Here is an 11,046-nt window from a genome sequence, read left to right as displayed (position 1 = left end):
TACCATGGTGTTACATCTACTCTACATTGAAGGCAATTATGAAAAACGTAATTTCCATTAATGTTTATATATTTTTATTTTAGTAATTAAATCTGGAAACTTGAGGCTATAGCATAACATGAATAGGTGTGCTTATAGGAAATGTTTATTTTTTTTTTAGCTAACAGTCACAACATAAAAGTAATGTAAAGTTGTGAGGAGAAAGACATACACACTTTATCTGTGCACACAATGCCAAACATGCACACATGCAACTGAACCCCAGATTGTTATATGGTAAGAAGCTCCTGCTCCCAAAACCTTTATTCCCTGCGCTGCATCACTTACCCCACACCATCCTCCTCTGCCCTCTCTTACCCCACACCATCCTCCTCTGCCCTCTCTTACTTACCCCACACCATCCTCCTCTGCCCTCTCTTACTTACCCCACACCATCCTCCTCTGCCCTCTCTTACTTACCCCACACCATCCTCCTCTGCCCTCTCTTACTTACCCCACACCATCCTCCTCTGCCCTCTCTTACCCCACACCATCCTCCTCTGCCCTCTCTTACTTACCCCACACCATCCTCCTCTGCCCTCTCTTACTTACCCCACACCATCCTCCTCTGCCCTCTCTTACTTACCCCACACCATCCTCCTCTGCCCTCTCTTACTTACCCCACACCATCCTCCTCTGCCCTCTCTTACTTACCCCACACCATCCTCCTCTGCCCTCTCTTACTTACCCCACACCATCCTCCTCTGCCCTCTCTTACTTACCCCACACCATCCTCCTCTGCCCTCTCTTACTTACCCCACACCATCCTCCTCTGCCCTCTCTTACTTACCCCACACCATCCTCCTCTGCCCTCTCTTACTTACCCCACACCATCCTCCTCTGCCCTCTCTTACTTACCCCACACCATCCTCCTCTGCCCTCTCTTACTTACCCCACACCATCCTCCTCTGCACTCTCTTACTTACCCCACACCATCCTCCTCTGCCCTCTCTTACTTACCCCACACCATCCTCCTCTGCACTCTCTTACTTACCCCACACCATCCTCCTCTGCACTCTCTTACTTACCCCACACCATCCTCCTCTGCACTCTTACTTACCCAATATCTTTGTCCTCTGCATTGCTTCATTTGCCCAATACCTTTCTCTCCTGTACTGCTTCACTTACTCCACACCATCCTCCCCTGTACTACTTCAATTACCCCACACCATCCTCCCCGTACTGCTTCACTTACTCCACACCATCCTCCCCTGTACTACTTCAATTACCCCACACCATCCTCCCCGTACTACTTCACTTACTCCACACCATCCTCCCCTGTACTACTTCAATTACCCCATACCATCCTCCCCTGCACTGCTTCACTTACCCAATACCTTCATTTTCTGTACTGCTTTGCTTACCCCTTATTGTCCTCACCTACACTCTTTCGCTTACCCAATGCATTTGTCCTCTGCATTGCTTCACTTACCCAATACATTTCTCTCTTGTACTGCTTCCCTTACCCCATACTGTGCTCCCCTGCACTGCTTCCCTTACCCCATACTGTGCTCCCCTGCCCTGCTTCCCTTACCCCATACTGTGCTCCCCTGCACTGCTTTGCTTACCACCATACCTTCCTCTGTTTCCCTTACCCTATACCATTAATATAATATATGCAGAGTGTTTTGTTCACTGCAAGCTGCCAGAGTTAGGCTTTTGCAGCGTTACACAGTAATGCATATCTGAGCTGCTGATACCTCCTCCTGATAAGCTTTATACATATGGCAACTGTAGGCAAAGGAATTGGGCATATAGCATGCTGGGAAATTTCATTTGGCACAACAATTTGACTTTACTCAATGATATTAGACCGCTCAGTAATGCAAAAGCTCATACTCTATGAACTAACAGTATTAGCATTTGTCTTTTTGTGCAGAAGCTTCTCCTTTCATACCAGTTCTAAGACTTGGTTGTCTATAAAATGCAAATCTGACCAGATTAAAAAACAAAATAGAAATTTCTTATTTAAACAGCAGACAGTGAGTTCCTAAATAAACAGACAGTTTACAAATCATCCCCTTTAATCACCTCACCTCTAGTGATTTATATGCATCCATTTATGTATAAGTAAAATTGTCTTCATAATAATGTCCCTTAAATCTGCTCATCTCCATATTTAGGACTAAGATTTTTACTTTTTTATCTTTAATAAGCCAGCCTGATCCGCACATACGGCAAAGTGTAGGGGCTGAGTGAATGTGGCATGCATTGAACAGAGATATTTCACAGAGTTGGACAGCTGGTAGAAACTCACTGTCCCTTTCTCATAGTCCAGATATACCCCAAGAGCTTTCACAGTGGAATCGGTCAACACTGACACTTCTTGACTGTCATGTACTGCTTTGTATTGCTTGTGACTACTCAGGCACAAACACCAAGAGTCTGGGTTATATCCTAAAGTACAATCATTCTCTTTGGCATAAGACACCCCAACAGCCCAAAATGGCTTATCGCTGGTCTCCACCTCCCAAAAGTGTTGGCCTGAGGATAAGGTCATGGCGCTGGTTGTTGACCGTGGGCTGTTGGTGTCATCTCCATCCAAGCTCAACACAAATGAACTAGGAAGATCTTTGGTAACGTTGCTGAAAGGAAGAAGTCCAGCTGTGGCATCTTGTGTATGAAATCCCTTCTCTTTCTGCAGTGACGGCAAACCCTTCGTAAATTTGCTTACACAGGACAGTAAACTCAATGAAATCAGCTCTTCATTCAGCTCTCTAACATGTAGGTTCTCTTGAGCGTATAACAAAGAATTTGCTCTGTCAATGCTAGAAGATTTTGCCTTCAGAACGGTGACTGGATCAGTGCTGTCGCACAGACTCTTTATCTTGGTCATCTCGTCTCCGAGCTCTGATATCTGGACTTCCAACAGCTGGATAACTAGAGACACTTGATTAACAATCTCTTCCTCCTCTTTGGTGATCTCACACAGGATCCTGTGCTCAACAGCTTCTAACTCTTTCTTCATATCCCCGATCAACCCAATCAATCTGTTTCTCATGGTTGCTGCTTTGGCTAGAAGACCTCTCTTGTGGGTCTTTACCAATTCCACATTCTTCTCCGTTTCAGTTTTCCTAATGGCGAGTTGATCCCCCAGCAGCCGAAGTATCTCTTTTTCCTTATTGGAGAGGTCGTTGAGCTTCTCTACTGTGTGCCCTTTATGATCACCGATGAGACCGCAGGATGCACAGATGTAGACCCCGTCATCTGTGCAGTAGTATCTGAAGAGGTCCTTGTGGACGGAACATTTTCTGCTTTGCAGATCTGTGCTGAGCTCAGTTAGGACATGCTGCGCTGACTCTGTGTGTCTCTTTAGGTGCTTGCTGCAAAGAGGGGTCTCGCAATCCAGACATAGTTTCTGAGCGGCGCTTTCACAGTAAAAACATGCGTCGATGCAGCCATCCTTTGTGGGGGGAGACTGTAGATGTTCCACTAAGTTGCACATCTTTGTGTTTCTATGTAGCTCAAAGTCCTGTGGTATCCTGCGTCTGCATTCTGGGCAGGTCAAACGGAAGCTGGCCTGAGCGGTCTTCACGATGCATTGCTTACAAAATGTATGTCCACAGGGCAGTGTGACAGGTTCGGTGTAAATATTTAGGCATATGGAGCATTTTAGCTCCAGCTCTAGAGCGGTCGATGCCATCCTGGAACTAAAAAACAAAAGAAACTGAGAAATGAAAGCCACAGTAGTTGTATAGTTTCGTTTCTGTAGGGAGACTGGGAGGAACCTGTTCTTCCACATAACTCTGATTATTATTATTTTTTTCTGTTTATCACTAACTGGGGAGGAGAAATTTCACGAGGAAGTACAAGAAGATCAGAGTGTCTAGTTTATGTCAAAAAATGTTCTCAACCTTTGCTAAAAGCAGTTTTCTGTTTGTGATGCAAGTTATAACAATTATTAGTCACAATGTCAGTACAACACGGTTTAGCTTAATCATTGTTTTCACCATTTAGTCGGGCAACAACTTGTGCCTGTGCTTCTATCAAGTTACACCAACGAATGCCAATACCCGGCCGGTCTCTATAGGTTGTACAGCAGCCGTATGCTGTTTGTTTCCTCGGATTTTATAAATAGTTATTTTTACTTATATTGCGTCTTTATTCCCATAGGGCTCAAAGCACTTTACACTTATTTTTCTTCTTCCTCCACTAGGGAACACAGGGATGACTTTGGGTATAGCCTGGTGAGGAGACTTTGGGCACCACAAGCCCAGGCTCCTCTCCTCTATACCCCACTCCTAAGCACTGGACCGCAGGAGCTTGGGCACCGGTTATTAGGGGGGCTACTCTAGATGGTCCTCCGGTTTTCTTTATTTAAACAGGTTATTCAGAGTAGGCAGGAGAACGCCTCCAGTGCCGGCAGCCGCAGCACTGGTGACAAGCTGCAGCCGGTGCTCATATGGGGAGATGATCCCTGCATGTAGGGAGCTGCGGGTTTGTAGCTGTCAATGCCAGAGCAGGATTCCTCTGGTGGTGCTGTCAGTGGGAGTTCCTGGTCTGACCGCACTCGCCACTAGACTACCAGGGATTTCTTTATGGAGCAGGGGCTGCTGTTTAGCAGCAGCATACATGATCCCTGGGGATTAGACCAGACGGGGGAGGCTGGCGCTACCCTGTTCGTCCCTCTCCCATCCCCAGGCCAGTAAGCCTCAGGATGATCCTCCCTTGTCTTCTCCCCCTACAGAACACTGAGCTGCCATTTTAGCCATAGCTTGAGTTGGGGAGAGAAGCACAGGGCTCCTGTCTCCTCTGTTAGCCTGCTCCCAGCAGCTGCACTACATTTCTTGCTCCTTCCTGCTATAGTGGCTGGCTTTAGCCCACATTCTGCATTGAGTGGTCTGAGTGTGTGTATGTAAGTGTTTTCCTTATATCTGTGCCACTGTGGCTGGTCACTGAGGAAACATTCCCTGCAGAGGTGAGTACAACTTACTCATATATACCTGTATTATATACACTGTAGGTATTTTTCTACAAACACTATACAGTCAGGTCCATAAATATTGGGACATTGACAGAATTTTCATATTTTGGCCTCTATTCACCACCACAATGGTTTTGAAATGAAACAAACAAGATGTGCTTTAGCTGCAGACTTTCAGATTCATTTGAGGGTAATTACATCCAAATCGGGTGAACGATGTAGGAATTACAACAGTTTCAATTTGTGCCTCCCACTTTTTAAGGGGCCAAAAGTAATGGGACTAGCAACTCAAAAGCTATTTCATGGACAGGTGTGGGCTATTCCCTCGTTATTTCATTATCAATTAAGCAGGTAAAAGGTCTGGAGTTGATTCTAGATGTAACATTTGCATTTGGAATCAGTTGATGTCGACTCTCAATATGAGATCCAAAGAGCTGTCACTATCAGTGAAGCAAGCCATCATTAGGCTGAAAAATCAAAACAAACCTGTCAGAGAGATAGCAAAAACATTAGGTGTGGCCAAATCAACTGTTTGGAACATTCTTAAAAAGAAATAATGCATCGGAGTGCTCAGCAACACCAAAAGACCCGGAAGACCACGGAAAACAACTGTGGTGGTTGACAGAAGAATTATTTCCCTGGTGAAGAAAAACCCCTTCACAACAGTTGGCCAAATCAAGATCACTCTCCAGGAGGTAGATGTATATGTGTCAAAATCAACAATCAAGAGAAGACTTCACAAGAGTGAATATAGAGGGTTCACCACAAGATGCAAACTATTGGTGAGCCACAAAAACAGGAAGACCAGATTAGAGTTTGCCAAACAACATCTAAAAAAGGCATTACAGTTCTGGAACAACATCCTATGGACAGATGAGACAAAGATCAACTTGTAACAGAGTGATGGGAAGAGAAGAGTACAGAGAAGGAAAGGAACTGCTCATGATCCAAAACATACCACCTCATCAGCAAAGCATGGTGGTGGTAGTGTCATGGCATGGGCATTTATGGCAGCCAATGGAACTGGTTCCCTTGTATTTATTGATGATGTGACTGCTGACAAAAGCAGCAGAATGAATTCTGAAGTGTTTTGGGCAATATTATATGCTTATATTCAGTCAAATGCCTCAGAACTCATAGGACGGCGCTTCACAGTGCAGATGGACAATGACCCGAACCATACTGCAAAAGCAACCAAAGAGTTTGTTAAGGCTAAAAAGTGGAATGTTATGCAATGGCCAAGTCAATCCCCTGACCTGAATCCGTTTGAGCATGCATTTCACTTGATGAAGACAAAACTGAAGGGAAAATGCCCCAAGAACAAGCAGGAACTGAAGACATTTGCAGTAGAGGCCTGGCAGAGCATCACCAGGGATGAAACCCTGTGTCTGGTGATGTCTATGCGTTCCAGACTTCAGGCTGTAATTGCCTGCAAAGGATTTGCAACAAAGTATTAAAAAGTGAAAGTTAGATTTAGGATTGTTTAGTTTGTCCCATTACTTTTGGCCCCTTAAAAAGTGGGAGGCACGTATAGAAACCGTTGTAATTCCTACACCGTTCACCTGATTTGGATGTAATTACCCTCAAATTAAATCTGAAAGTCTGCAGTTAAATCACATCTTGTTTGTTTCATTTCAAAGCCATTGTGGTGGTGAATAGAGGCCAAAATATGAATATTCTGTCAATGTCCCAATATTTATGGACCTGACTGTATAAAGACCCATTTTTGCTTACACCTTACTGACAGTGTAGTGATTTCTGCAACTTAAGCATGTCTAGAAATAAATCTACTAAGGAGACTGATGCTACAGCAATGTGTAAACAGTGTCTTACTGTCATTTCTCCTCAGGATCTGGAGCATGATGGCCTGTGTGTCAGTTGCTTTGGGTCCTTGCAGCAGGTGATTTCACCTATGGCTTCTAGTCAAGAGCCAGTATGGGCGTCTCGTCTAACACAGGTAATGTCACAATTTGTAGACCGTATGTCAGTGCCAATGCCACCTGTTCCTGTCACTCTGCTACAGCTTGCCATGGCGGAGCCACCCTGGATGCAAACTTTTGCCCAGTCTGTCTAGGAACTTGGCTCAGGAGATAGGGCTCCTAGACATGAAAGTTCCACACCATTATCTGGTAGGGGTTCAGATTCAAAAGTTTCCTCAGATGGTGAGGCTAGTGCCTCCATGGCAGCCTCCTAGATCTAAGGCTCCTGTCTTTAAAAGGCAGAAAAAGTCTGTGGTGGAATTTCCCTATTCTGCGCAGCTAGAAGATCTCCTGGCGGAAGCATGGACACAGTAGAAAAAATTCCTGCACAGACAGGCCAAGAAGACTAATTTGTGGGGCACTCTTGAAAGGTAAATTGAATATAATAAGTAAATGAATTAAAACGTAAATTTTAATAATACTCTTAAAATGATAGTGCACAAGACACCAAGAAGAAAGAGAAAAATTTGGTGGTTGAACCAAAAAATGTATATACAAATGTAGAAAATATTATATTATAAATGAATATTTAATCCTGCTTGAGAGAGGGATAGTTCCTTCTATGGCAGAAAAAATGGGGCAAAATTATTTATAGAGCTATTCTTTTATCCCATATATGAAGGAAAAAAAAAGGTAAGTATTAGTGAATACTCCAGCAAGCACAGGCAGATATGAGTAAGTAGTATAATATTTTATGAGTAATCTCTAGTATAAAACCTTCTATATGTGCGGAAAGATGATGTATAACTATGATCGTTAGCATATAGCACTAGAAATCTATATCTTGTCCAATGCTAAACAGTTTGCCTAAACCATGAGTTAAAAAAAACACACCGTATTCTTTGTAGTACATCAATAGTTCTTGAGCAATGTCACATAATACAAGTGATTTATATACTGAAAGATTGATATATTAAACATTATCCTGTAATTCATTAAGGCATAGAAAAAAGAGAAATAAGTCCATTTCAGCTTTCACATGGGAGTAGTGCAAGCCATGTGATGAGAGAGTGAGGAGACTAGTGTTTGTAGAAACAACAGCAATGATAGGATTTGTTAAGGCTCTGCCAGGTGTTAGATAAGCCCTGTTACCAGTGGGAGCATTGCAGGGCTAAATGCGCCCAGGAGCAGTCAAATCACTATCAGGAGAGATAGAAAAGGTACCTGTCTGACCATTCGTATTACTGCACTGTGGAGAGGAGAAGGAATTCTGCGCTGTGCTGCTGTCCTCTATTCCTGTCATGTACAGGACTCTGTGGCAGACACAGCACCTCTTTCGGTCATGCCCAGTGAAAATACAGTTGAACAATGCAACCGTGGTGGCATATATTAATGGTTCATCGCTGGGGTCTACCGGACATTGACATGATGGTGTCCCACTACACTCATCAGCTTCTGAACTATTGCTCCCGCACCAGGGATCCGGGAGCTCTCCTAGAAGTTGTACTAGCGGTTCCTTGGACCTTCCCTCTTATCTATGTCTTCCCTCCGATCTCAATGATTCTTCGGGTCCTCCGCAAGGAGGCACTCTGGTCTTGGTGGCTCCAGATTGGCCCCAGATGGTGTGGTATACTGAGCCTCTCCATAGACACCCCTCTGCATCTCCCACTGCAACTGGATCTTCTGTCTCAGGGCCTGTGCCTCAATCTGGATCTAGCCCATCTCGCTTTCACGGTGTGGCTCTTGAGACGTCCATCATCAGAGCAAAAGGATTCTCCAGGAGGGTAGTTCGGACCATACTACAGGCTAGAAAACCTTCATCGGCATGTGTTGATCATAGGGTTTGGCGTACCTATTTTTCTTGGTGTTCGACTAGGGGTTTTAACACCAGGTCTTTCTGCCTTTCCCGCCTTCTTTAATTTCTGCAGACCGGTCTAGATTTGGGCCTTCACCTCTCATCTTTAAAGGTCCAGGTTTCGACTTTGTCCATCTTTTTTCAAAGGCAGATAGCTCTGCTCCTGGAGGTACAAACTTTTATTCAGCTACCGTTTGTTTCTCCTGTGGTTCCCTCTCCAGTCGGCTCCATTTCAACCGTTACAGTTGGTGGACTTGCGTTGGCTCACATGGAAAACACTTTTCCTACTAGCCATTGCATCTGCTCGGAGGGTTTCGGATTTGAGCGCCCTTTCGCGTCACTCCCCTTTTCTCGTGTTCCATCCAGACAGGGCTGTATTGAGAACTCGCTTGGGCTATCTTCCCAAGGTAGTAGCCGTCTTCCATATCAATCAGGAAATTTTCAGTCCTCCAGTCTTCGGATCTGTCTCCGTCTGAGTCTTCCTTAGATGTCGTGAGGGCTCTCCGACTTTGTCAAGCGAGCTTGGGAGTTTTGCAAGTCTATTTACCTTGTATGATGTCAATAAGAGTGGCTGGCCGGCTACTAAGCAGTCCTTGGCCCACTGGCTTTGTCTTACCATTTGCCAGGCTTACTCATTGGCGAATCTTCCTGCCCCTGCTGCGGTGACGGCCCATTCCACCCAGTCAGTGGGTATTTCTTGGGCAGCACACTGAGGAGCTGCTGCGGTACAACTCTGTAAGGCTTCCACATGGTCATCTGCTCATGCCTTCATCAGATTCTACACATTTGATAATTTTGCATCCTCGGATCCCGTCTTTGGGTGTTCTGTGCTCTACGGTGCGTCCCCGCCCTTAGAGGACAGCTTTAGGATGTCCCAGAGTCATCCCTGTGCCCCCGAGTGGAGGAAGAAGAAAAGGAGACATGTCTTACCTGTTAAGTCTTTTTCTTCGACTCCATAGGGGGCACAGGGCAACCACCCTGACGCACCTGTCTGCCTATGTTTCTTGTTGACCGGCCTGGCCATAGTGTGTGTGTGTTTCTGTATGTATGCCGATCTTCCTTCTCCTCTGCCTCGTTCCTGCCGTGGGCTTCCAGTCCCTGGGAGGAGGGGATAGAGGAGAGGAGCCTGGGCCTGTGGGTAAATTTCATTAACCGGTTGGTGCCCAGATTCTTCTCTCCAGGCTATACCGAGAGTCATCCCTGTGCCCCCTATGGAGTCGAAGAAAAAGACTTAACAGGTAAGACATAAGTCTCCTTTTTATATACATACCCTTACATACATACATACATACATACATACATACAAATGGCGTATAATGAAACAGAAGGTAAGTGAAACGTGATACTTAAGATAGCGTAATAACAATTGTAGCTGCTAATTGGAGATAGTCCATGTGGTTAGTGTAAGACAGCAGCATTATCAGCATCCCAAGTAATAAATCAGTCACTGGCCACCAGGTCTTCAGGGAGATTGCTACTATTTCGGGGAGTCTCCCTGACAATCAGGGAGAGTTGGCAAGTATGGTGCTTTCACTGGTGGGGCACGATTGGTATGAGGAGGGAGTCTGAAAGAAGAACCTGTTATATCCTGATTAAACCTTGGTACAATCCTGCCTATAAACCTCTAAACATAGATGGCGCTAAGTAGCGCTAATACCAGTCTCACACCCCAATAAATGCTTTCAGATTTTGAATGTGGTTCCAACGCACAAAAGTTATTATTCAAGAAAAGTACAGATAGTTACACGCTGTGATCTAAATACAATAAGTGCAAATAAATTTATACAATGACTAGGTACAGTTGATATACATATGCATAAAACAATGATTAAACTTCAAAATACAACCATACAATGAAAGAGAGAGATGTCTGCTGAGAGCACATGTCCAAGATGGCTGATGAGGGGGTATGTGGGGGTGTGTGGGAGGGTTGGGAATGACACATGCCCTTTTGTCCAAACCGCATGGTCTCTAGACAAACTCCATTTTGAAAGTAAGAAAACACACATTATGTTGTAACTCTGTAAATCATATATCCATTAATGATCACAATTATAATAACTACAACAACCTATTTGTACTATACAACAACAAAACTGAGTAGAATTATAACTATAATCACAAGACTATTAATTCACAACTTCCATGAATCAAGCACATGTTTCAAATGGGGGGAGGGGAGTATCACATGTAATGCCATTGTCTAACCCACTTGCTGGCAGCCATCTTTAACAAAACTACAGACTACCTTACACACGATTATTACATATACCATTCAAAGCTGTTATTAATTAAACTTCCATGATATA

At 44.4% G+C, this 11,046-nt stretch overlaps 1 protein-coding gene across 1 annotated transcript; it reads right to left on the bottom strand.

Moving 5' to 3' along the window:
- Nucleotides 1-1,011: 1,011 nt before the first annotated feature.
- Nucleotides 1,012-9,487, bottom strand: LOC148515552 (E3 ubiquitin-protein ligase TRIM7-like). The gene is made up of 2 exons (XM_088479902.1): nucleotides 9,354-9,487; nucleotides 1,012-3,689 (listed from the first exon to the last, which is right to left on the bottom strand). Exons 1-2 carry the CDS (start codon nucleotides 9,485-9,487, stop codon nucleotides 2,174-2,176), a joined length of 1,650 nt encoding a protein of 549 aa, XP_088336028.1. The 3' UTR covers nucleotides 1,012-2,173.
- Between the last annotated feature and the right edge of the window lie 1,559 nt (nucleotides 9,488-11,046).

This window comes from Taudactylus pleione, unplaced genomic scaffold, assembly GCF_031769625.1.
Source record: "Taudactylus pleione unplaced genomic scaffold, aTauple2 ptg000248l, whole genome shotgun sequence".
NCBI lineage: Eukaryota > Metazoa > Chordata > Amphibia > Anura > Myobatrachidae > Taudactylus > Taudactylus pleione.
Note: the sequence above shows the minus strand (reverse complement) of the source record. Positions and strands in the feature narration are given on the sequence as shown.